The sequence below is a fragment of the Eublepharis macularius genome, chromosome 1 (assembly GCF_028583425.1).
Source record: "Eublepharis macularius isolate TG4126 chromosome 1, MPM_Emac_v1.0, whole genome shotgun sequence".
Lineage (NCBI taxonomy): Eukaryota > Metazoa > Chordata > Lepidosauria > Squamata > Eublepharidae > Eublepharis > Eublepharis macularius.
In genome coordinates, this window is record NC_072790.1 from 22,668,119 (window position 1) to 22,695,996 (window position 27,878).

Below are 27,878 nucleotides of genomic sequence, written 5' to 3' on the forward strand. Positions count from 1 at the left end.
CTAAAGGAGGTGGGGAGTTGGGAATTTGCCCACGCTTAGAATCCTACTTATACTTTGTGCTTGTAGAGAAATGCCATTCCTGTCAAGGATGGAGTAAGTGCTGAACTGGTAGCTTATCGATAAAGTTCTTTAACTCATGCAGTGAAGTCTTTTGAGAGTTACCTGGCAAAACTCTCACAGGAATATAGGAATACAAGAAGACAGGAATGAATTTTTCAACTTTCCTGGGGTCCTCAAGCAGAGAGTGTTGTGTCTACTATGGAAGAAGGGATCTACACTTGGCAAGAGGATTTGAATTCTACTACCCCTCACTGCCCTTATTTAATTTCAGCATTTATATCCGAGTCTTACTAACGCTCCTGTACTGGAGACAGACTGGAAGAAAAATACTGAAATCAAACACAGTGAACTAAGGCCCAGGGAAGGTTAGAACCACCTTTGTGTACTGTTTTTGCTTTAAGATATAACCATAACTGCTTTCTTTCTGGATGGTCCAGGATAGCCTGACTTTGTCAGATCTTGGAAGCTAAGCAGGGTTAGTACTTGGATGGGAGACCAACAACGAAATCGAGGGTCAGTATGCAGAGGCAGGCAATGGCAAACCTCTGTTCATCTCTTGCATTGAAAACCCTACTGAGTTGCCATGTTGGCTTTGACTTGATGGCACTTAACACATATACATTAATTATCCTACATATCCTCTAAGCTCAAAGCTACTTACAGTATGGTGAAACAGAGTTTATTTATTTCATTTATACTATGACTTTGTCAGATACGCCTCCAGCATATCTGTCATGGGTTATGGATTTCTTGCTGCAGTGTGTAGTATCTCTCTGAGAACATGCAGAGGGAACCTATTTTGCTGACTGGTTGCTAGCTGCAGGTGTTTTGATTACTATTTCCTGGCCAGCCTGAGAACGCGGCCTTGAAGTTCCAGCAGAGACTGCACCAACCTCCTGAGAGACGGAGCAGAGCTCATCCTTTTCCTCCTCCCCTCTCTCCTGCCTCAGCGCGCCAAAACCCTAATGGACTTTCTTTCCCACTGAGGGGGCATGGACTTTATCCTATAATTAACCTTGCTTTGCTACCTTGAGTCACTTCAGCCAATGATCCTGTCTGACCATCTTGATACCAGTATTCTTCTTTAATAAGGTAACTTTAACTCATACACCTGAGTGATGCCGTGAAGTGTTTGGGGAAAACACCTGGCAAGACCTGACATTTTGGCTGAAGTCCCAAAGTACCCCTAGAACCAGATTCCTGAACTTCGCTACCTGTGCCTTGTCAGACGAAGCGGGTAAGGAATCTCATGAGATGCAAGAGGGACTACCACCCAGCCCAGTGCAACCGCAGGGCACCGGAGGCGAAGTGCCCAAAGGGTTAGGGGCATGCCCCAAGTCGGGGGCCAACTACCTGAACTGGCTGACCACTACCCCTCCCCCCAGGAATGGGCACCCATAGGGCCCGACGGCCGCCGAAGCCGAGAGGAGAAAGCGAGGCGAAGGGGTAAGCTGTTCAAACTGAGTGTGAGCAACCCCACTACCATGCCAGAGGAGATGCAGGCCACCCCAGGAGATGACGATGAGCCGGGAGGAGATGACACTGGCTCGACAAAAGAGGAGCCTGAAGATCTGGATAAGCCAAAGGCCCCCCAAGATGTTACCAAGGAGATGTGTGCCCCCTGGGGGGAGATAGATGACATTAAAGAAGGACTGGGAGAACTACTGGACAGTTTTCGGGAGATAATGCGAATCCTGATGCAACCCAGGCCACCTGCAGGGAGCCCTCCAGATGGTGGTGTGCCGGGTCCAGTTCCAGGACCGCGAGACGCACCGGCGGTGCCTGCACCTCATCCACAGGGGTGGTACAAGCTGGACACACGGTTTGAGGGGGATCCCAAGGAACTAGGTTTCTTCCTAGTCCAGGCAATGGAGTTCTTCTGAGAGAGGGGGGGGGAACCCAGCCTGAATGATACTTACCAGTTTTAACAACACCTTGCATAAGAGCTCCACCTTGCGTGCCTTTTTAATACTTAAGAACCACTCTACACTTTTCACACTTGCTGTTCCTCAATATTGGGCTATCAACTGAAAATGCTCAGGCAGAACAAACCATTCTGTGGGAAAGGCAGTCAGGCCCTGATCGGATGAATGCAGCTGAAACACGGGAATGCAAACAGGTAGACTTATGTTTAAATGCACAAGAAATGCCTATTTGGCCTCGAAACCAAAAAGTTGCCTGTCCTTCCCCCCTTTGCTCCATCCCAAGACAAACAGCCCCCAGGGGTGCTTTTAAATTCAAAACAGACACTGAGTTTGGGCACAGGTAAGAGTGTGTCTGCGTGCTAATTCCTTTCGGCAGGGGGGATGTTTACTTCTACTCCATACCTTGCCTGCAGCAGCACAGTCTGCATGGCTTCCAGAGCATGCAAACAAAAATGTTTGTGTTTGTCATTAGCAGAATTACTGGTGATTATAAAAAAGGGAGAACATAGTCTCGGCCTCTATTCTCCATGGTCCAGTCGGCACTACTGTCTATCTTCCCAAAAGTACAAGCAAAACATATTCCCTGGAATCTAGCAGGTGCAATACCAAAGCAAAGAACCAAATACCAAGCTGCTGCTTATACAAAATCAGGAAAGAGTCCGTTTCCCCAAGCTACCGCATCATTGCAAAAACTGGGAGAAAGTAGAAGCATAGTATAAAGAAATGCCTACCAAACTGACACTCCTTGGTGGGAACATCCACTAACTCTTCTGGTTGGAAGATGCCCCTGTTAGGTTACCTCCTGGATCACTCTTGTCCCTGTCATTGCTTCTGCCTCACTCACTCATGAAAAACGAACAGTGAGGCACCAGAATAACCATCACTTTTGAAGCTTTCCAGCGATTGTCAATTATATTTATTTTTAGTGATCTGTTTCAGCATATCAAATAAGATGTGATTTGGTTTAGATTTTTATTAGCCAATATCTGAATGCACAGTATTATTACTAAAGCTTTCAGCCATCCACTATTTGAGCCCCCCCCCCGCCCACCACATCAATTACCTTAAAATGATACGAGATATCAAGTCATCAACTCATTAGGTCACCATTAGTTGATGACACACAACACACGCAGTGAGATAATCATTTAGGAAAAACATCCTTCAAGAGATAGCTTCTCCATCGTTCAGGAGGTGGCCAATTCATGTTACCTTTACCAACAAGACATATTCTAGCAGTTGTGGGAATAACAAGACACCATTTGCTTTCCAATAACAAAAATAGTAAAAGCATATGATTGAGGGTTTCAATGTTGTTGTTGTTGTTGTTGTTGTTGTTGCTGCCTTTGGATTTCCCCCTCTGGAGAGGGAGGAGACATTCAGTTTTGCTTTGCAAGTCACTACTATCATTCATATATATATATACACACACACCTCCAGAGTGGTGGGCCCCTCTGCTAGCTTCTCCTTTTACTATGGTAAACAAGACTGGCCAGATGCCAGCTGCCTGGACCAATGCGATAATTGTTCCAGTCTATAAAAAGGGTTGTCATCTTAACCCCTCTAACTTCAGACCAATCAGCCTTCTATCTGTTATTGGAAAACTATATGGTAAATTTTTGCAAATTAAGGTCAGCACTTGGATGTCTTCTAGCAAAATTTTAGGTGCAGAACAGGGCCGTTTCCAGATGGCTTACCTGCCTCCGGAACGTTGCGCCATCTTGCGGGGAAAACGCAAAATATCGTGTTTTCTCGCACGACGTCGCGCAAAACTCGTGCGAGAAAACGCAATATTTTGCGTTTTCCCCGCAAGATGGCGCGACGTTCCGGAGGCAGGTAAGCCGTCTGGAAACGGCCCAGGTGGGGTTCTGTCAGGGGAAGTCAGCTCTGGATATTTGTTTAGTCCTTGCTCATTTGATTAATAAGTACACGAGAAGGAAAAGATCTAAATTATATATTGCTTTTCTAGACCTTAAGGGAGCTTTTGATTCTGTTTCAAGGGAACTTCTCTGGGCAAAGCTCGAGGGGATGTCATTAGATAAGAGGATATTATCTCTTATCAAAAGATTTTACACATCAACGTCTTGCCAGGTAAGGTGTTCCTCCTCTGGGAGACTGTCCCCCAAGATCTTTATTAAGAAGGGGGTTAAGCAGGGGTGCATTTTAGCCCCCCATTTGTTCAATCTTTTCCTAAATGATTTTGCCCCTTTTTTGTTACTGATTGACGGTCATAGTCCTAGACTGGGTTCCACTTCTATCCCTTTGTTATTATATGCTCTTTTGTCTTCTTCCCGTGTTAGACTGAATCGTTTATTGAACCGTTGCTTTGAATACTGTGTGACCAACAGATTAGAGCTGAATTATGAAAAATCCAAGGTACTGGTCCTTTCCAATTCCCGGAAATTGTATAACTTGATGGTCAATGGTAATAGACATGAACAAATTAAGCACTTTAAATACCTGGATTTCTATTTCCAATCTAATGCTACTTGGACCGTCCATCGTAGGATGGCTACTACTGCAGCTAAAGTTAGTGCTGCAGCAATTTCTCATTTTTATTTCTCTGATCGAGGTAATCAATATGTGCCTGCTGCTCTTAAAGCTTTCAATGCTAAAATTGGAGCTCAGTTACTGTATGGGGCCCCTCTCTGGATCAATGCAATCGATAATTCAGTTGAACATGTTCACTCTAACTTCTTGCTTAAGATCATTGGGGGTTCCTGTGTGTGTTCTATATGCTGCCTTATGCTTAGAGTGCGGTCAGAATCTGTTGGCCACCACCTTCAAATATTGGTTGAGACTTCATTTTAATTCTGACGCCCCGCCCCCCCTATATATATATCCTTTATTATCTGAATCTGTCAACTCTAGTTGGTCTGTCTATATTGAAGCTAAAATAAGTTCCCTGAATTTATCTATAGAATCCTTATCCCTGCTTTCTGAGTCTGGGGCCTTCTCAAAAATAAAATCCAGTTTATTGGGATTAGAGTTACAAACTCTCTATAGCTCTGCCAACAGAACTTGTTCTCCCCTAAATCTAGGGATTGTTCCTAATGTAAGTTTCCCAGCAGTATACCTCCATCAACTTTTGGCTCCCAATTTGCGTAGAGCTTTTTCTCTGGCCAGATTTAATGTTCTTCCTTCAGCCATTTTATTTGGTAGATTCCACGGGATTCCTTATTCTAGCAGATGCTGTCCCTGTACGATGGACTGTGTTGAAACCGTTTCCCATGTCCTTCTCCAGTGTCCTTTTTATCTGGCACCACACCGGGATCTTTTACAACCTATATTAGCCCAACTTTTAGAGTCTTCTGATGATTTTAAAGTTCATTTTCTGTTTGATAACCCAGATGTGGAAATAACTATAGTAGCAAAGTTTCTTTACAGTGTCATGGCTATACACCTTGACAAGTAATATTCTATATCAGGTTTTGCCACATTGTTGTTCTGCTCTTATCTGTAATTTTAATCTCACTCTGTGTGGACGCGCTTTTTGTATCTAAAATTTCTTTTTCTCCTGATTTGACTGACTGATTGCTGTAGTATATTTGCCAATAAAGGTTTGCTTGGGTTGGTTGGGGTATATATACTCCAAAATGTCTGAATAGATTAGAGTTTGTGGGTACCTGTCTTAAACATCTACCTGATACTTACTGTAATAGTTTTAATAAGACAAAACAACACCAATACATGTATTCATGCAAACTTTTGGCCATTTTTTTTTAAAAAAACATTCCATCTTTTAAAAACATGCTTTCAGGGATGAGCAGGGCTTTTTCTGAGAAAAGAGGTGGTGGAACTCAGTGGGTTGCCCTCGGAGAAAATGGTCACATGGCTGGTGGCCCCACCCCCTGATCTCCAGACAGAGGGGAGTTGAGATTGCCCTCCACGCCGCTGAGCAGCGCGCAGGGGTGGGCAAATTGCGGGCCGCGGGCCACATGCAGCCCGCTACAGACTTTTTTGTGGCCCGCCAAGACAGTCATTAAACTGATTCTAAAATTAAATGTGCTTGCAGCTATAAATGATATGAAATTAGCACAATAAATAAATTGAATAAAACTACCACTATTTTATTTAATTTATATTTATTGATTTTTATGATACAATTTATACTTTTTCTGATATGCAAAGTTAACTAATGAATGCAATCATTTTAAAAGGTGCGGCCCTCCGCTAACCTCCGCTCCCACAAAGTGGCCCCCAAGCCAAAGCAATTGCCCACCCCTGGCATAGGGCAATCTCAACTCCCCTCTGCCTGGAGATCAGGGGTCGGGGCCACCAGCCATGTGACCATTTTCAAGAGGTTCCGGAACTCCGTTCCACCGCGTTCCTGCTGAAAAAAAGCCCTGGGGATGAGTATCTCACTGCACTACTATGTAAAATACTGGTGTAACCCTTTTTAAAAATCCATCAAATGGTGGGGAACATAAGCAAGGCTTCTGGCCAGTGTTATTTTCCCCCATTTCCATGTTTTCTTCTCCCCTTCCTCTTCTTTTATGGGACATTCATTCACTTGGTTTGTTCAAAGGAAGGTTGCCACATGCTCTGGCAGGGCCCAGCATCGCCCGCTCTAATGGCTTCGACGCCAATGTGATGTAAGCTCAGTAGCTATGGGATAAAGGGCCAAGTCCTCTTGTGGATCGAAAACTGGCTAATTAATAGGAAACAGAGAGTGAGCATAAACGGGCACTTCTCACAGTGGAGGATGGTGAGCAGTGGGGTGCCACAGGGGTCGGTATTGGGTCCAATGCTTTTTAACTTGTTTATTAATGATTTGGAATTGGGATTAAGCAGTGAAGTGGCTAAATTTGCAGATGACACGAAATTGTTCAGGGTGGTGAAAGCCAGAGAGGATTGTGAGGCACTCCAAAGGGATCTGTCGAGGCTAGAAGAGTGGGCATCCATGTGGCAAATGAGGTTCAATGTAGCCAAGTGCAAAGTAATGCACATTGGAACCAAAAATCCAAAATATAAATACAAGTTGATGGGGTCTGAACTGGCGGAGACTGACCAAGAGAGAGATCTTGGAGTCATGATAGATAACTCACTAAAAACGTCAGCACAGTGTGCGACTGCCATAAAAAAAGCTAATGCTATGCTAGGGGTTATTAGGAAAGGGATTGAAAACAAATCAGCCGGTATCATAATGCCTCTGTATAAATCGATGGTGAGGCCTCATTTGGAGTACTGTGTACAGTTCTGGTCGCCACACCTTAAAAAAGATATCATAGCACTGGAAAAAGTACAGAGAAGGGCAACTAAAATGATTAAAGGGTTGGAACACTTTCCCTATGAGGAAAGATTGAGGCGCTTGGGGCTCTTTAGCCTGGAGAAAAGACGACTGAGGGGAGACATGATAGAGGTTTACAAGATAATGCACGGGTTAGAGAAGGTCGAGAAAGATGTGTTTTTCTCCCTTTCTCACAATACAAGAACTCGTGGGCACTCTATGAAATTATTGAGCAGTCGGGTTAGAACAGATAGAAGAAAATACTACTTTACACAAAGGGTGATAAACACATGGAATTCGTTGCCACAGGAGGTGGTGGCAGCTACAAGCATTGCCAGCTTCAAGAGGGGACTGGACAAATATATGGAGCAGAGGTCCATCAGTGGCTATTAGCCACAGGAGATAGATGGTATTCTCTTTGTGGGGAGGTGGTGCTCTGTGTCTTGGTGCTGGAAGGAAGGCAGTGGGAGGGCTTCTGGTGTCCTGGCCTCACTGACAGTCCTTTAGATGGCACTGGATTTCTAGCCACTGTGTGTGACAGAATGTTGGACTGGATGGGCCACTGGCCTGATCCAACATGGCTTTGCTTATGTTCTTATGATGTGCAGACATCAGAGCGTGAAGCTTTTAACAGCAGAGAGCTAAACGTTTGTCACCTGCTAATGCCCACCTATCAAGGTGCTGCTAAAGGAAGAGCTGCAGGGTCTCACGGAAAAGTTGGCAACTCTCATTTGAGGGAGCAATCAGTCGTCCTCATTGCCCACCATCATTCAATCGCAGGATCTGCTCTAGTGTAATGACTCTTGTAAAAGCTATCAGCCAAGCAGGGGCGGCCTGTCTACTGTGTCCCTGGTGAGGCACCCATAGCCCCAGGGAAAAGATGGCGCTGGCAAGCCTGCTCCCTCCATCAGGGGTGCGGGGCACAGTGGTGCTGTCCATGTCACCAGGGGGACGGGCAGTCTCTTTCTGCCTCCCTGTGGTGCAGAGAATGGATGCCAACACGCTCCACTGCTGGGCCTTTCCGTGCTTCTGGGAGCAAGGGTGGTGCCTTCCCACCCTTCCCTGCCTCTCTTTAGCACAGGGGGAGGTGAGGGCGGAGGGTACACCTTCCTGCTTTCCCAAAAGGGGCGTGACTTGGGCACCCTGTGAACCCTTACCTAAGGTACCCAAAACTCGTAGGTTCAGCGGTTCTGTAGGTGGAGCCTAGCTTCCAGGGACTCTGCAGCTGCCAAGCCTGCAATGATGCACTTGAACTGAGAAGGCAGGGCAGAGTCCCTCGGTATATAGTGCCAGGCTGGACCCTGATGGCTCTTTTAATCCCCTGATCTTGCTAGCCTGAAGGCTGCAGTACTCTTACTGGCCACCTGTAAGGGGGTACTGCAGAACAGCAGAGACCTGCTCTGCACGTCCCCCTGCCTGTAAGCTACCCCAGCCGAGACAGAAACGAGGTATCCTCCTGCTAAAGGCTATCATTTGGAATGCCAGGGCTTTGCACTCACACTATGCGGGAATCTGCTATAATGGCCCGCCAGAAATCTGTACGTTTCAGAGCATCAGAAATATGCTTAATGCCCCCCCCCCCTCGCACACAACTGCTACCTTTCCCAGCCCTTAGAACAGACTCATGGGCTGTTCCTGCCAGTTCCTTGCTCTAGATTGGGTTAGTTGCATGCTGTACAAGAGAAGGAAGTCAATGCTGATGTTTTGCCGTCTGTTACGATCTCCTCCTTCAAGATGTAGACGATTCCTTGCGAGGAATAGCTCACTGTTTCTTTTTCTCCCAACAGCAAGAGAAGCCAGTTCTTCACCTAAGTGAATCAACTTCCAGTGTTTCAGACTGAAAAAGGATGTTCTGTCTGCACACAGAGTCAGATCTTCATAATCCTATCCAATTTTCAAAACTTCAGAAATCAAAAATAAGCCTACTGACACAATCAAGCATTCATTTGCTGCCATCTAGTGGTAATCGTATGAATTACTAAAGAGTGAAAAAAGAGTATCACCCTTCAATATGCACCGATCAATTCAAAAATCCAGTACTGCTAAATCCAATCATTGTAGGTAGGGAATGAGCTCCATGACAGAAGCAATATGGGTGGAGATACTGTGCTGTACGGGTTACGTAAAAGTTGAGGGGCACGTTGCCCACCTGATCAAACTCTTGAGGCTGATCTTGAGACAGAGAAATAAGGGAGGTAACTAAAATAGATAATGTATATGAAAGGGTGACTTCAGCTATCCTCACATTGACTGGCTAAATATGTGTTTGGAACATGCAGCATAAATAAGATTCCTAGACATCATAAATGATTGTGCACTGGAACAGCTGGTCACAGAGATCACCAGGGGGGGGGGAGTGATCTCGGACTTGTTTCTGAGCAGGACTCACAACTTGGTGAGAGATGTAGATGTCATCGCACCAGTTGGGAGCAGTGACCACAGTGCTATTCCGCATTTTTTAAAATAGGAAGTTACCTCTAAAATCCAAAGCAGTAAGATTTGATTCCAAAAAGGGCACTTAACAAAAATGAGTTTAAAAAAACTGAAAGGGAAATCCTAAGTCAAATCCTAAAGGAATGCTTCGATGTTGCTTAAGACCATACTAACTGAAGCTCAAGTAGATTTCATTCCCCAGGTTAGGAAAGGTACAGCCAAGTCTAAAAGAATGCTTGCATAGTTAACAACCCAAGCCAAGCAAAAAGTCTCCTTTTAAAAAGTGGAAAGTGTGCTCCAGTGAAATGGGCAGAAGAGAGCACAGGGTCTTGCAAAAGAAGTGTAACCCCAATAATCAGGTAAGCAAGACGAGAATTAGAGCAGTGGATTGCTGAAGCATTAAGACAAGGACGGAGGCATTTGATTCTGACAACATCCACAAATGGGTGGATCCATCTTAGGATTCCATTATGTCGCAAATCACCGGGCTCAAGCTGGCTGGGCTCGGTAAACTCAACAAGTTGGTAAGTGAAAGCCCAACAAGACATCAGGGCAGCGCTTATGTGCCTTCAAGAGGGACGGGGGGGGTCTTGTTTTTTTTTAATCAAAAAGGGGCAGGCAAGCAACGAGTGCAGAACCCCCCTACTGCCAGCACCTTATCTCCTTGCAGTTCCTTTCCAAGCACTGCTCCCCCCACCCCACCCCCGCCCCAGCTTGTATGCCAGAAGTAATCGTGCCTGGGGGGGGGGGGAGTGCTTGGGAGAAGGATGTGTTGCTACTGTTCTAATGTTATTGTAGTTTTTAAACTTTGTGAGCCATCCTGAGCAGGCCTCTGAAGAAGTGGAACAGATGTTTGCTAAATAAACGAACAAGAAAGACAGCCCGGAAGGACTGGGCACGGCCTCACCTGCCCGCTCCTTTTGCTTCTCAGAACTATTCTACACTCCTGTCTTCCAGTGTGATCGGGTCCATTCCCATTGCCACCAACTTGACTAGTTTGGTGCCTAGTCAGGGGTTAACTTGACATGCAAATGTGCTGCACGGGCACAAGAGCTGTTGTCAAGAGAAACAGCTTTAAAGGAGGAGGATTCAAAGCGCGGAGGTGTTTAACCTTTTCTCTGCTCTTCATTTCCTTCTCTGTGCCCATCACTGCACCCTGCTACCGTTACAGCAGGGCTCCAAACCCAGTGTTGTGTCATGTATGCTCGCCATACCATTGAATGGACTTACCATTCAAGGGCTGGGCTAAGCAGGTCAGATCCGTTGTGGTGACACCATCCAGCATTTCACAGACAGTGCCACAGATGGTAACCAAGGTATTCCCTGGAGAAAATCCAGTCCCACGTATGTGCACTTCACCACCACCAAGACAGCCTGAAAAGAAAAGCGGGGTGTGGGGGAGAGACACCAGAAAATTCTCAATGAGTTGACCATGCACCAGATCTTGCTATTAACATCAGTCTCCCCTAGAAGGCCATAATACTCTGTTTCCCATGACTCCGTGGACCTGTCAGAAGGCAGCAGAGATGGCCCAGCCAGCTGGCTGCTGCTGAGGACCAGCGGCTGCCTCCAGTGCCTCCAAGGGGGCCGGATCAGAGCACAGGCTCTGTAACACCCTATGACGGTTCTGCCCAAGGCAGCGCCTGGAGGGGTGGACCAGGGGCCAATCACCTCCAGCCAGGCAATCCGCCAAGCTGGAAACATGGCTCAGTGCCATATCCAAGCTTGTGGGCACTTCAACACACAAACTGCTGTCCCGCTAGCTGGCAGGCTGGAAACAGATGTAGCAGCTGTTGACCCACAGGAGACAGGGCAAAGAGGCACAAGACCCTGGGGAGTGGGCTAAGGCAGCCTCTCAAGTCTCTGTAGGCTGGGCGGGGGGAGACCTTTATAAGAGGGAGGAAGCCGGCCTGTGAGGAAATGGCAGGCCTTCACTCCTGACCCAGCAAGGAGGAAAGCTGAAAGGGGGAAGAAGAGGGACTGGGGTGCTCAACAAAACCCCTCCCCTCTAGGTGTTGTGAGTCTGGACAAAGGAACGTGGGGGCATGGGGTGTGGACCCTGCCTCTCAGCATGGACTTTTGGCAAACGACATAGTCTATAATGTGGTAAAGTTCTGGCAATCCCTTTGACCTCCATAAATCCACAGAAAAGCAACACTTTTGTCGGAGTTAGAAGCCTCACAGCCCTGCAAAATACCCAAGAGGAGTGCCCTCCTTTTTCTGTTACTCCAATAAATAGCTGAATCCTTGTGTGGTTTACAAAAAAGCTGCCAACTACCACATTGATCTCCTAAGAGGTTTTCGTTCAGAGCCTCCAGAGTTCAGAGTCTGTACAATGTATCCCTATTAATAAGTTCAGAAGTCCTGCAATTCTCTTCATTAAACAGTTAAACGCAATGGGTTTTTACTGACTTATTGCCATTATAGAGCAAACCAAACACTCAAAACCTGAATTGCGAGAGAGAGAGAGAGAGAGAGAGAGAGATGTTGACAATTCATGATTTGGGAATTGATTTCAAAGCCCATCGTGGATCCAGAGGAGTTAGCCGTGTTAGTCTGTAGTAGCAAAATAGAAAAGAGTCCGGTAGCACCTTTAAGACTAACCAACTTTACTGTAGCGTAAGCTTTTGAGAACCACAGCTCTTTTCCTCTGATGCATCTGACGAAGAGAACTGTGGTTTTCAAAAGCTTACGCTACAGTAAAGTTGGTTAGTCTTAAAAGCCCATCATGGAATTCTAAAGCTGAGAATTAACAGGATACGTCTGTGGCAGGAAAGGTTCTGACCAGGATTTGTGCTAGAATACTTCCTGAGAAAGTTGATGAAGCAGAAAATGCTCTTCATTTACTGCAAGGAAGTAGATTTTCATCAAGAAAAACAGATACTGAAACTGGGCGTGTTGGGATGGTTGACCTCTTCATATTTCTCATACGCCAAGGCCACAGGCGTAATGTCAACAGTGCATGAGTGTGCTCTTGCCCTACGAAGTTTACAGCACACACCAGGGCTTTTTTTCAGGGGGAACGCGGTGGAATGGAGTTCCGGCACCTCTTGAAAATGGTCACATGGCTGGTGGCCCCGCCCCCTGATCTCCAGACAGAGGGGAGTTGAGATTGCCCTCCGCACCGCTCAGAGGTGCCGGAACTCCATTCCACCGCGTTCCCCCTGAAAAAAAGCCCTGGGCATGAGCAACCCAATTATTTCTGTCTATGCTCATTCCCACAGTCCAAGCCCTGCCCTGAACCTTGAAGCCAACTCTCATCAGTGGCCGAGACAGTAGCCATGGACACTGGCTCCGCCTCCCAAGGAACTGCATGTCCCATTTGCTGATGTTGGTTGCTGAGCCACAACACTATAGGAAGTTATTTCATGCAACACCAACTTAAGCTCTCACCTATCTTTAACATAGCTATAACTTAAGCTATGTTAACGATCCTAACAGCAGAGGTAATGAGGAGTGAGTCACCAAAGAGATACAGACGACCTAATAAAATATTTTAGAATGGGTTTTCGACCGTAACAAATGATCCAGATTCAAATCACCTAATACAGGATTTCTGTCAGAGAGGCAAGACATCACTGCTCCCAGTTTTATACCAGTTGTACATGGCTAGTTTGTACTTGGCAGCAGCAAGGTAGTCACCACTAACCTATGGCAGCTTCCCCCACAACCAGCTCCAGTAAGGAAGGAAAGGACGTTCCACTAAACAGAGGTGTGTGTGAACTTACCACGGTTGCCCTTCACCGATAGGACGGTCAGGCAAGATGTGAACACCAAACTTGAGGAAGCCCCGCCTCTGAGTACATCCCCACCAGTCACGTTATAGACGCCGGCAGGAAGCCGAGGAAGCACACAGTGCAAAGTTCTGTCATTGCCAGTGATATTGGTACAGGCAGTGCCTCCAACAAAAACATACATGTCTTCCGTCCGCCTGATCCGTGACACCCTTATAGTCAGAAACTGGTTCACAGCCGGCAGAAGGGAAAGGAAAACAGGAGTGGAATCTTCGCTGTAGTTTATTTCTCCAACGAAATACAAAACGTCATCTACAGAGAGCCTCACAGCGACGGTCCCATGGTTGGAAGGGACAAGGCACTGGACAGCCCAGTAGGCCACACTGGTGAGGAAACAGTTACGATCCCCTGTGGTAACAGAGGTCTTGTTCCTTCCTTTTAATGCTACACCCTCCAGTGTGAGAAGGCCTCCCCCATGGATGCTGAAATTCTGGGGGTAAAAGCGGCTCACACGGGGCGCAACTCTGAAGATATTGGAACCTTTCTGACTAAGGCATGCCTGCCCCCACCTTCTGTGCCGTACAGAAACGACGTGTTCACCAGCCGCAAGGTGGTTAACGCAGCACTCAACGGTGGTTTCATTCCAAAAAGTGATGTTGCAAGGGAGACGCTCGTCCACTTCTATCGAGGCTCCTTCCATTGCCCACGCTGACCTCTGACCTCTGATCAGCAAATGAATCAACATCTCATTAAACTCCGCAGTCACAGCATCAATAACGAAGGTCAGGTTTTCGAGAAGATGGAATGAACAGCCTTCCAGGCAACGGCTATCAATTCCATTCACAGACACCGTAACACCAAGGTCTTGAGATCCATCACGGAACGGCCCGTTGTCCATAAGAAAATCCATTCGCAAAAGAGCACATTTTATAATGCTATCATCTGAGCTCTGGATCTCACAGGTGAAATTGTTGGCCAGATTCACCCCAACTGAATTTGTCTGAGATTTTAAAGCAAGGCCAGATATAGTGAGCAACTGCCCACCACAAACTGAGCCATGAGATGGGAAGATAGTCTTTATCAATGGAAAAACAGTAAAGTGCTGCCTCTCCGTTGGAACATTGGCATAACCCGTCTGCTTCTGGAGAATTCTGACGGGATACTGTCCCGGCTCAAAAACGTTTAGTGGTAAGGAGCATTGAGCACTAAATGTAGAATGATTGGTGTGCTCTGCCTTGAGCTCACACTCCACGTCCCCAAGAAGAGCCACCAAATCGGTCACATTTATTGCCTCTATTTTCAGCCACAGGGTATCATTCACCATTTCTACTTCAACATCTTCAATGTCGAGAGTCAAAGATGTTTTGTAAAGAAAAGTAAAATTTGAGATGTTCAAGGCAGAAGCATCTACAGATGATGTGTTGCCAATCAACACCCGCACGTCTGCTGCAAAGTCTTGTACAGTTGTATTGGGCAGCTGAACAGCTGGTGGACTATGGCACACAATCTTTTCTTCATTCAGGTAGGTAACAGGACAGGGCCGTGAGCCCACGGAGACAGAGACCATAACTTGGTTGCTGCTAAAGCCTGCTCCAGAGATTGTGAGCGACGTTCCACCTTAGAAACAGATAACAATAAAATGATAACACATTAAGAAAGAGAGAGATCATTTAGACTTTAACTTCCTCTGACCCTGAACCAAGGTTCCATCAAAAGAACATCAATGTTCACAATGGCCAAATGAAAATTCCTAAATATGATCTGGGTTTATTTGTGAGTGCATGCACATATGTTGTATAGATGGCAGGTCTCCGTTTCCAGGACACTTCACAACTATAGCAAGAACAAAGTGTTAAATATGTAGATAAGAACTAAACCAGTCCGTAATAGCTCTCCCTGAACTATGTATGCTGCAGTCTGGGACACAGCGGATAGGAGGTGATTATCCCCTGCTCTCAACAGCCGTAACCTGGGCCGTTTCCAGATTGCTTACCTTCACGGGGACGTCGCGCCTCGTTGCAGGGAAAATGTGAAATATCGCGTTTCCTCACGTGAGTTTTGCGCGACGTCGCGCAAAACTCGCGCAAGGAAATGCGATATTTTGCATTTTCCCCGCAACGAGGCGCAACGTCCCACGTGAAGGTAAGCAATCTGGAAACGGCCCTGGTTGGTCCAGACTAGCCCGATCTCATTAGATCTCAGAAACTAAGTAGAGTCAGCCCTGGTTAATGCTTGGATGGGCGACCATTGTAATAAAGCACTGTAGCCAGAGATAACACTGCAGTGGAAGCAAACCCTAAACAATGCTCTTCAAAGGAGGTATCTCGACCTCTAGCAGAGAGATTTTATGCAAAAGAAGCCAAGTTTTTCTATATGCAGAGAGGCCACTCTATGGATACAATGAGAAGTTCCTTTAAAAAGCATGCTCTCTCTCAGTATATATGTGCCTGTCACACAACTGAACTTTTGCCTTTCCATTGTTGTTGTTGCTGTTATTTATTTATTTATTTAGTCACATTTCTAGACTGCCCTCCCCGTCATTTATAGTCCACCTTTCTCACTGAGATGCAAGGAGATGCTAGTACCATAATGAACAACAGGAGATTCACTGAACAGATACAATAGAGTATCGTAGCAGGAAATTTGAAAACAAGCATAAAGTTGAGCATAGAAATGAAATCTTCTGAAATAGCACATAACTAATTTACATGGCATGTTAAGGAATGTGGAAACTCCCTAGTGGTGTTTATCTGCGTCAGCAGCATACAGTACCCAATAGCGTAGCACGTAGTCCCTGTCCCTGTCAAAGTCTCTCTCTGAGCTATTTCTTATGACATAGCCCTATAATCTGGGTAGAAATCCCTCCTGAATAATTCAGTTTTGCATAGTTTGTAGAAAGCCAGGACAGTGGGAGCTTTCCTGGCTTCCTCAGGCAGGCCGTTCTACAAGGTGGGGGCCATGACAGAGAAAGCACCTGTGTGAGCAGCTGGTGATTTTGCCCAACTCCAGGGTTGTATCTGCAGAAGGCCCTGTTCAGATGAGCAAAGCTGCCATGGCGGGACAGAGGGGGAGAGGTAGTTGTTCAGATACGGCCAAGGCCACGAAGAGCTTTGATATTTTGGCTGAACCACGGTCTGCATTCGTGGACTCCCATTCATTGTATGAATAACGGAATTACAGGTGGAAAAGTTAAGGGACTGATGCATGAATGAAATTACTCTTGGTACTATTGACTGGAATGAATTGCATATTATTGAAGACTGGTCATGTGTATTACTGTGTATTGACTTTTGTAATGTTTGTAATATAGGGTCTGATCCGGCCCCCTTTGGGCACAGAGCACTTTAAATTGCAATAAATGTATTGAAGAGTTGTTAACAGTGTGGAAACGAGAGCTTCTGTTGAATCTTCAGATATGGCCAAGGCCATGAAGGGCTTTGAATGTGATAGTCATGACCTTGAATTGAGCCCAGTAACTGGTGGGAAGCCAGTAGAGACTGCAGAATGAGAGTGTTATGCATGCCCCATCTAGTTCCTGAGAGTAAGTAAGCTGCAGCATTCTGCACCAGCTGGAGTCTCCAAGTCAACTTCAAGGGAAGACCTATGTAGAGGACATTACAGTAGCCTAGTCTTGATGTGACTGTGCCATGAATCCAGGTGGCCAGATCAGGCGGGTCAAAGTAGGGGCAACCTTCCAGACTAGTCTGAGTTGGGAGAAGGCCTTTTTTGTAGCTGCATTTACTTGCTTCTCTAGTAGCAGTGCTGGGTCTAGCATAACTCCCAGCCTCTCAACAGATTCAGCCAGGGTCAACTAAACCCCATCCAAGGTTGGAAGTACAATGTCAAGTGGCAGTGTCAGGTCTGTTGCCCACTGTCCCTCCATATTGTTATTCAGCTTATGATATGTTGCAATAGCCTCTTGCACCTGCTCCCTGTTGCTTTCCAGATTCCAGGACGGGCGAGCCCTTATCTCGGATGACTCACCGCAGCAGCCTTGGGACAGCTCCTTCCGTCCCGCTACTGATTGTGTTCGGCTGGGAGAGCCGGAGGGGTGGGGGAACATGTGAACGGGTTGATATAATGTACCCTGTGCTCAATGCGTCATTCTTAACAAGAGACCTGTGCACAGCCAGACGCCTTTAATTGCTTCTGTGTAACCTATGGACATATGTATGGCAAAGCCTATGATATCTCAAGAAAGACTCATTTACTCAAGAGACTTTGGATTTCTTGCTGCAAGGGTTGGGAGTCAACTTCAACGTATCCAGTCTTCCATAGACTGACAGGCAGCTGCACAGGGCTGTATGGAGGGGGAGGGCTTCCTCCAAGGTGGGTTCCAGAGGCAGGTGACAGGCACAGGCCACAACCTGAGTGGCTCAAGGCTCAAACCGGCCTTTTGCTCTAAAGATTTCATTCATAAACCAGCATAGATTATTCAGGTTGAAAATGAATAGGTCATTCTTTTTAGAATACAAATCTAGACACAGCCAGAATGGGAGGTGTGGGTTGGGAGACAGGAGGGACAGGGGCAAGAGAGAGGATAGATCCAAGTGGGATCTCTTTCATGGGATCTATTCTGTAGCCAGTCAACCAAACGTCACACAATCACACATTTTCTAAAGGATCCCTTCCATCAGAGCAAAGAAGGACTACACAGGAAAAGTCACATATAGGTAAATGGACAAATTTCTCTATCAGGAAAAAGAGCCTTGTTGGTGATCCTTTCGCATCCTATGTAAATGTACAGACATACTGGTGCTACTTACCAAGCAAGGAACCGCAACATGGTTCCATTCCAAAGACTTCTGTAACGTACTGGATGAATGGCTCCACTCTGGAAAATAAAGCTTCATACTTATCAACCGCTTGCATTTTATCAAAAGCCAGGAGGAGCCTGATTTCAGTGCTCACACAGGCCAAATCCCATATTAAATCCCATATAACCATGGGTCCATCCTGTTCTGGGACTTGAACTTAAGACACAATTCAAAAGTTGGCGGTTCCCATGCAAGTACGTAGAACGGCCCAATACACATAGAGAGGCCAGCTGCCCTTATGCACACGGCAGCTACAGGACGCATTCCCATTTTTAGCACTTGCAAATCTAAACGTACAGGCCTGTGAACAGGATCCTGCTTTGTTCTACTGGTGTATCCAGCCAACATGCTCTTCTAGCCTTTCACGTTCCCTCAGGGGATCGCTTAACTATTTGAATCAGACCTTAAATTCTTCTCCCAGCTTATCTAGAAGAACCTGAACTGTTTTTAGTACATACGCTGTACCTCAGCTTCCAACTACAGACCGTTTTGACACCCACAAATTAGCTTCCAACTACAGACCGTTTTGACACCCACAAATTAAAAACTGCAAACTTGGTATGAAACAATAGTTTAATTGGTGGGAATACGGTTATTTTTGTTTATTTTTCAAAACACACCACAGTCCTATCCGTTGGTAGGAATCCGAACACAAGCTCCACTTATCTCTCCAGAAGTTCCATTAGAAATCACAATTAAAGACTGTTGTGTTCTTTTACCCATTAGTGCCTAACGGGATGTTGTTGAGGGTGACGGAAAAGTTGTACAGTCCACTTGTGAGGGAAGGCAGCATGACACTGAATCCATGGTGGGTTTGTGCTTGGATTTCTAGCGCAGTCTCCTGAATTATTACCTTCACATCCAACCCACTATAATTTGTGAATGATGATATACCGACATGGAGCGTCTGGCCTCCTGCAAAGAAGGAAACAGAACAGACAGTTTGCAGGCCTCGACTTGCAGCAGCAAGAGGCACGACCCGGGCTTTTTTTCAGCAGGAACGCGGGGGAACGGAGTTCCGGAACCTCTTGAAACAATCTCAACTCCACTCTGCCTGGAGATCAGGGGGCGGGGCCACCAGCCATGTGACCATTTTCTCTGAAGGCAACCCACTCCCATAAAAAAAGCCTTGGGCACGACCCTAGCCCCATATTAAATGCAGACAGAAGGACAGCCTCCAGTGTGCTCCCATATCTCTCCAGTGCCTTTCTGTTGCCAGAGTTGCCCCACATCTGTGGCTACGTTCTGAAACTTTGTTCAGAAGGGAGAAGTGAAGAATTTGCCAGCTTGCTTGTAGCAAGCTAGCAGAAGCAGAGTTCCATATGGACTGGGGGGGGGGGTTCCCCCTCTCCTTTTCTTGCAGGTGTTTAGCCTGGGCAGGGCTGAAGGCACAAACTCTTGGGCAAGAGTCAAAATGCTCTTAAGCCTTTGGTTCACAGCTTGGGACCTGCACAAGTCAGCTTGGTAAACCCAGCCCAGCCCAGATATGTTGTTGTTGTTGTTGTTTACAGGGTTTTTTTACCCCACCTTTCTGCCCTCACAATGCCACCAAGGCAGCTAACAAATTAAAGCATACCAATTAAAATCTCATCTTAAAAGCTATTAAAACCAACACATAAATACATCATTAAAACAATTTAACACCAAAACTTAAAATATATAAAAAGATAGAAACTACAGTTTATACATCGGGGAGACAGGGGGGATCACTGAGAGCATGCCAAGCGAACCAAAAAAGTTTCTACCCATTAGCGAAAGATGGACAACAGAAGGGGACAGGTGAATCCAGAATTTGGGTACCACGATCAAGAAGGGCCTCTCCCGAGCTGCCACTTGCCTAATCGTGAAAGGTGCAGCACCTGAAGCAGGGCCTTGGAAGATGACCACAGTGGTCGAGTAGGTTCATAAGGGAGTAGATGTTCCTTCAGATATGTTGGTCCCAAACTATATAGGGCTTTAAAAGTCAGCACTAGCACTTTGAATTGTGCCCAGAAACCAATTGGAAGCCAGTGTAGATGAGCCAAGACTGGAGTTAAATGGTCCCTATGGCCCTCTCCAGTCAGCATCTTTGCTGCACCAATCAAAATTTCCAAACACTTTTCGAGGGCAGCCCCACGTAAACAGCATTGCAGTAATCATCATCATCATCAGGGCTTTTTTTCTGAGAAAAGAGGTGGTGGAACTCAGTGGGTTGCCCTCAGAGAAAATGGTCACATGGCTGGTGGCCCCACCCCCTGATCTCCAGACAGAGGGGGGTTTAGATTGCCCTCTGCACCGCTGAGCGGCGCGGAGGGCAATCTAACCTCCCCTCTGTCTGGAGATCAGGGGGCGGGGCCACTGGCCATGTGACCATTTTCAAGAGGTTCCAGAACTCCGTTCCACCGCGTTCCTGCTGAAAAAAAGCCCTGATCATGATCATCTACCTTTATTGGCATAACATCGCAGTAATCCAATCTATACGTAACCAGGGCATATACCACAATGGCCAGATCTTTCCTGCCCCCAAAAAGGCCACAGATGGCTAATTAGTTGACTCGAAATTGGCAAAAGGCACCCCTGGCCACAGCTGCCACCTGCTTATCCAGCAGTAGGCCTGGGTTCAAGAGTACCCCCAAATTATGAACATGTTCTTTAAAGGGGAGAACAACTCCACCCAGAAAGGGTGACCCCTTAAATCCTGGTCAGACCTTCTGCTCACCAGGTGCGCTTCCATCTTGTCAGGATTAAGCTTCAGTTCATAACTGCATCCACTCCCAAACTGCCTGTAGGCACTGGTTAAGGGTTTTTATAGCCTTCCTGGGATCAGCTGGGAATGCCATATAGAGCTGAGTGTCATCTGCATATTGGCCAAATCTCCGGATGACCTCACCCAGTGTTTTCATCTAGATGTTAAAAAGTTTGTTTGTGTTTTCTTATTTGGCTGTTTAGATTATTTTGTCATTTGGATTTTTTTTTTCAGTTTTACAAGCCACTTTTGGTCCCTCCTGGGAGAAAAAGCAGGCAAAAAATCCTTAAACAAATAAATAATATATAATAAAGGCCGTTAGACAAAGTCTCTCTAAACCACCTTTCAATTTTCAACACTGGTCAGCAAATGTCTATGAGACATGAAGCTGACAGCTACTCCTATGGCTTGTCCCAGAATCTGGTAATCAAAGAGATGCTCTGTAAAGTGTTGTGTACATGTGTGTGTGTTATGTACCGTCAAGTCGCCTCTGACCTATGGTGACCCTAAGAAGGAAAGACCTCCAAAACATTCTATCATTAACAGACTTGCTCAGATCCTGCAAAATGGAGGATGTGGCTTCTTTTATTGAGTCAAGCCATCTAATTTTGGGTTTTCCTCTTTTCCTACTGCCTTCCACTTTTCCAAGCATTATTGACTTTTCCAGAGAATCTTGTCTTCTCATGATGTGACCAAAATAAGATAGCCTCAGTTTTGTCATTTTAGCTTTCTTGTGTACATACATAACCCTAAATGAATCTCTCCCTTGAATCTGAGCTGCTTTTCAACTGGAGCATTCTGCGTTACTGAGATCTGAGCCACACTGGCTTTGTGCAATTGCTGGTAGCCCAGAAGGCTGCCTTTAGTTACGGCATCCCACACTGCAAAAGGAGGGGGAATGTGTCAAAAAGTTCCCCTTGCAGATCAGCCGTTAATAAAACTCAAGTTTAACCCCATCCGTCCGCTTGAGTCTCATGCCTGCATTCTGGGGCATGGGAGAAAACATAGGTAAAAATTAGGAAATTAGAAAAAGAATGGAAGGAGACATTTTTTTAAAAAAGATGGCATGCAGGCAATTTCCCTCTTTTTTACCTGCTATGCTGCTAGTATTTCTGCTCAGTGAAATGATCAATGGGTTGAGTGAAGAATCATATGTAAACACGTTAGCAAAGAGGGTAGATCCATATTCACTGATCAGCATCACATCAACCATATGGTCTTCTCCTCTCTTGAAAAGAAGAACAAAATATATGCAAAAAAGGGTAACTGTGCATTAGTAAGCCACTTAGCTCCACTGATAGAAGATGCAGGAAGGGTGATTTCATCTCCTTTCCTTTCCCCCTCCTCACTGCAGCCTCCCAACCCGTATGTCTATAGGGCCCTGTGACACGAGGAATACAGTTTCAAGTGGTCAAAAAGGACTGCTGGCAGGAGGGCCAAACTAGAAATGCCTGCAGTCTTCGTATGGTCCTGGCACTAGATCCAACCTATAGAACCTCTCCAAGTTAACTATACTAGAATATTATACAAACCATTTTGCATAGCCAAAGATCTTGTCATATACGTTTGAGAATCAAAAATCCATGCTGACAAAAATCTCTTCTTGCTAATGTATTGAACAAAACAGCAGTAATACTCCACTACCTTATTTTCATGCTAGTCCCCGCCCCCAGTAAAAGAGCAAGATTCAAGTCCTGTAGCACCTTAAAGACCAACAAGATTTCCAGTGTATCTGACATAGTGAGCTTGACTCTCGAAAGCTTTACTTACTTACTTTATAGCTCATCTTTTGTCTCCAATGGGACCCAAAGCTGCTTACATTGTTCTCTTCCATTTTATCCTCACAACAACCTTGTATGGCAGGTTAAGGGATTATGACTGGCCCAAAGTCACCCAGCGAGCTTCCATGGCAGAAGAGGGGTTCAAACCTGTGTCTCCCAGGTTGTAGTCTGACACTCACGCTCTGGAAATGTTCTTAGACTTTAATGTGCTACTGGCCTCAAATCTCGCTACTACACTAACTTGTATGTCACGGACTTGTAGAGGGGATTTTAAAAATGCTGCATGTTATACGTAAAATAGCACTCCTGAGTCCTGAAATACTTTTTGTTACTTATTTAGTCAATCAAACAGGATATCCCTGAGCTGCTGCTCTGAAGTGAAAATAAGAACATGGGGAGATTCCTAGTCAAGCATCATCTAATTTGGCCTTACATAACAGGGTGAGGATTAGCCACCCAAGTACATCAGCAACAAACTTAGATTTCCCTTCCCTTGGTAACAAAAATGAAGAGGTTCCTTACCCAGGGAGGAAGCCCGCATTCAATTTTCGTTCCACTGCTGACATAGGCATTAATTGGACAAGGCTGAGAACCAAACTGCACCAGGCGTATCCCATCGAAACCTGAACCTGTGAGGGTTACTGGGAGCCCACCTGTACAAATGATGACCTCGTTACACCATGTATATAAGCACCGACGTTTGAAACTCATGTTCATTAATATGAGCTTCTGCTGTAAAGGAAAATGCTGTAGACATCAAAAAGCATTTTTTAAAAATAGCTGGGTTCTTTTTGCACATCTTTGCCTCTGGCGTGCAGATATCCCTGATCCTGAACCTCAGTTTGCATTGGCACCTCTTGTGAGGATACTCAAAAAGCTTTTGAAGAAGAGTTTTTAAAAGAAACTAGGAACAAACATGCAGGAGGATACATTTTAAAATAGATTGGACTTGAGCAACTATTCCTGGAATCTTTAGGCATACATCGACAGTCCAATCCTAAACAGATTTACATATTTTTTTAAGGGTCAAACCTGACATGTGAGTTTTTAAAGAGTTGGGTCCAGACCTAATTCTGGTTTCTGCAGACACATCGCAGCTGCAGGAAGTGGCTTTGAAAAAATAAAGGAGAGCCCATTTGGGCTCAGAATGTTGCCTCGAGGGAAGGAAGGGCTCCTGCCTTCTCTCCCAAGCCGTTTTCCTTTGTTGAAAACAGCACTGAGGGGGGTTATTTCCCTGTTTTCACTGCTCCACATGGAGTATTCTGTGCACACTGAATAGCAGAAACAGGAAAATAACTCTTCCCCTAGTACTATTTTGGTGTGGTAAAATTTTGGTGAGGGAAAAGCAGAAGTGCCCCACCATTGGACCCACACACACACACACACCACCCCTGGCAGTATTCTGAGGCCAAACAGGTTCACTTTTATTTTCCAACGGTCATTCCCAACGACTGCTGTGTGGCCGGAACCCAGACTCAACTCTTTAAAAACCAGCACGCTTAATTTGGCCCAAAGTCCATTGAAGTTAAAGGGTGTAACTCTGTGGGACAGTCTTCCTGAGACTAGATATCACCCCATAGGATTTTTCCTTGTCACACTTTCCAGTCTACCCCACAGCACCAGGATTCCCAGCGGAAATTCTAAAGTTTTGAGAAGACAGATTCTGGGCCTGGGTATCAACCTACCCAAACCTTGACTGGTAAATGAGGGATTATTTATTTATTTTACTTCATTTATATCCCCCTTTTCACCCCAACTGGGCTCCAAAGTGGCTTACAACGTTCTCTATTCTCCCTTTTATCCTTACAGTTTACTTTTTAAAAGCAAACAACAACAAAGTTCATTCAGAAAGAGGTAACTGAGGTAGAGATATTAACGATCCATCAGGAGTTGTGGTGGGATGTACAGTGCTGAATAATACATGCCAAAGGAAAACCTTCTCTCAGACATGTTTGTATTATTCAGGGCTTTTTTTCAGCGGGAACGTGGGGGAACGGAGTTCCGGAACCTCTTGAAAATGGTCACATGGCTGGTGGCCCCGCCCCCTGATCTCCAGACAGAGGGGAGTTTAGATGGCTCTCCGTGCCGCTGAGCGGCGCGGAGGGCAATCTCAACTCCCCTCTGTCTGGAGATCAGGGGGCGGGGCCACCAGCTATGTGACCATTTTTTTCCGAGGGCAACCCACTGAGTTCCACCACCTTTTTTCCCAGAAAAAAAGCCCTGGTATTATTACATATGAACCACAGGAATCTTTTATGCAATTAAGTTTCAACCGGACCTAGCAATCATGCTGGACTGCTGTAACATCTTAGTTACCCAGAGAACTGAACCAAAGATCTGATCTCGCCTCAGATCTTTAATTCACACTCCTGTTAAACTGGCCCTTCTCCCACACTCACAAATCCCAAATTTCTAACTCTCAACCCTCAAAACTTAATCTGACTAATTCTCAGCTGTCAGTTCCCCCCCACCCCCACCCCACCCCTCCTTTTGATTCATTCAGATCACTGATCTGATTGGCTCCTATGTTGCCGGGGTACATTTCTGTGCTCTGCCTGTCACACTCTGGTTAGGACTGTACCACAAATCTCTCTCCTAAGATCTCTGAACTTTCTCTTGCTAGATCTCTTCCTTTGGACATGGAAGGACAGTAGTGGAGGTAGAATAGGTGTAAAAACCCACTCCTGAAAGGCAGTTGTAGAATAAGAAACCTGGACTTCTTAATTCACACATACCAATCTCTGAAGCCGTAGGAGGCTCAATAGCAGTCAATCTGGGCATAATCCTTAAGAAGATGCCACTGCCTCTACTAGCATTGACTGCGAATCCATAGGGTCTCACCAGCACCGCAAGTCTGTACAACCCAGCTGGTAACAAGTTCATCTGGCAAAGAGCGGTACTGTGGTTGGAAGCCAAGACTTCACAGACGGTCTGGTTCACCTCGATGTGCAATGACATACGGTCTGCAGTGAGGCCAGATCCCACAATGTGAATTAACATATGAACGGCGTCACCTGAAATGAAAAATTCAGAGTGAAACACAGAAACAAAAACTTGGTACACTTCTATGTGTAGATATCGTACAATGAGATATAATTTGACACACAGCAGACTGTACCTTCCATGGAAAAGGGCTGGTGGTCATTTCTATCATTACACAGCGGTAAGCAGGCATATGAACTCACTCCTAGGGACACTCTGAACAAGGAATTTTTGCACTAGTGTTCTCTAACAGAGTACCAAAACGCTCTTCTGTTGCATCAAATGTGAAGTGCATAGAAGTGTATTTTGATCCCTATCCTAGCAGGGGCCCAGAAATACAGATGTTCTCATGAAAAGTGCAGCAACCGTTCATGACACAGTAGCTGATCTCAATGTTCCTAGTTTCACACGTGATGGCTGAGAAATCCCTGGTCTTTGTTCAAGCTCCAGGAAATGCTACCAAATACGGGAGCAAATTCTTTGTTGTACAGAATACTAGTCAGATGGTTTAGCAGTTTCCTGGAGAGGGTATGGGATAACTATGGTGTCAGTCCTTGGCAAGTAAATCCCCAAGTTCTCCACATCAATCACACGGGTGATTTGGTTGAAGTAAACTTTATTAGAGATCCATCAGGTTCAAGGTGCTCAGACAGTGAGATTGGCAGAAGTGACATGTATAGGAAAAGCATGGTTAGTTATACAGTAAAGTCCCCACCCACCCAAGGTTAGTAACCCACTGAAATTCTGGCGTGAATGCCAGAGACAAAAATTATCACAGTTTAGACTACATCTACAGAGTAGGCATGAAATCATCCCTGTTCCCAGGAGAAGCCATGTTTGTGGTAGGTGCAGCCGGGCTCAAGGCCGCTTGCCTTCAAAACGAAAGCATTCGGCTTCCCCGGGAGAGTGTTTAACTTCAAAGCAAAGATAACACAGTGAGCTTCTGAATAACAGACACTGAAAGGTGCTCAGAACTCTCCATAGGGTCAGAGGATTATTAGGCAGCAAACAACAGGCTCATGGCATGTATTGCAGGCCGGTATACATGACACGTGGTGTCCTTTTGGAATGATGCACAGTTGTTTCCACTGGACAGAAAGATGAAATATACTTGTTGAAAAATTAGATGTTTTTCTTATTTTCAGTCTCGAGAGAAATGTTGCCCTCTTTATAATTCTACAAGCTTCAAGTGATTTGTCTACTTTGAAAAAACCACAACACAGAATTAGATTCAAGGTTGAAAATTCCTCAAAATTTCACTGTATTCGTTATTTGTTACTAGTCCATTCCTATGTCACAATACGAGGCATCTTTTACAATGAAACAGTTGAATTACAGTGAAAGATAAAAATGCACAGGCTTACCTACAGAATATTCAACACTATCGACTAAAGGAGTAGATTCCAAGAGATACTGGAAGATGCATGAACCAGAACAGTTGGCTGGGACATCATTCACTGCAACCGCAACCTGAAAAGACAGAAAATATGGAGGAGGAGGAAAATCCAGATGGAGGAGTAAAAAGAGAACTCAAATGTAGGTTTCTCAAAGACAGCATTCCTATCTGAGCTCATTTCAAAATGTATAGGCGCCAGGTTTCTTTATTTCCTCCTCAATGGCTTCCATGGCATTCTCTAAAGCAGTGGTCTTCAACATTCCCAGACCCAAGATCCAACTTTATACCTCATGCATGGGATCTGCTAAGTGGCAAGGACATGGCATGGTCATGTGCCAGAACAAGAAGAAACCAGACTTATGACATCACCAGCATCAAGACCGAGACCAAGTGAACCAGGGGGACCAGAAAACAGAAACACCAGCTGAGCACCAGGAAGTACTTCCATAGTGAGAAGCAAGCCAAGGGTTGGAGCCCCAAAGGAATCCTCTGCAATGCTGAGTGACTTCACTTCATAGTGTTTCTCATTATTGTGCATGTAAAGAGAGAGGGGCAGGAGAAGTGGAGCACTTGCGCTTTACACTTATGTGCACAAACAGCGGCTCTTTTCAAAAGAAGTGTCAGCATGCAGGCTCATGGCCCAGAAGGTCAGGTTTGGAGACCCACCTGCATCTCCTGACTGGTAGATTGAAGACCCTACCTCTAAAAGGACTAGCACTGGTATCTCACAGAAACACGCACATTAAAAAACCCCAATTGCCACTAGTCATACCAAATGATAATTCTCTGCAAGCT

At 45.6% G+C, this 27,878-nt stretch overlaps 1 protein-coding gene across 1 annotated transcript in view; it reads right to left on the reverse strand.

Annotated features, from left to right (window-relative positions):
- The window catches only part of PKHD1 (PKHD1 ciliary IPT domain containing fibrocystin/polyductin), a 334,621-nt gene that overhangs the window by 267,741 nt on the left and 39,002 nt on the right, over window positions 1-27,878 (reverse strand). Inside the window, exons 20-27 of the mRNA XM_054970556.1 lie at window positions 27,052-27,157; window positions 25,441-25,719; window positions 23,228-23,358; window positions 22,017-22,152; window positions 18,919-19,114; window positions 18,149-18,216; window positions 13,377-14,999; window positions 10,879-11,022 (exon numbers count right to left, since the gene is read on the reverse strand). Of these exons, the coding sequence (XP_054826531.1) occupies window positions 10,879-11,022; window positions 13,377-14,999; window positions 18,149-18,216; window positions 18,919-19,114; window positions 22,017-22,152; window positions 23,228-23,358; window positions 25,441-25,719; window positions 27,052-27,157 (2,683 nt within the window). The remainder of the gene's footprint in view (window positions 1-10,878; window positions 11,023-13,376; window positions 15,000-18,148; window positions 18,217-18,918; window positions 19,115-22,016; window positions 22,153-23,227; window positions 23,359-25,440; window positions 25,720-27,051; window positions 27,158-27,878) is intronic.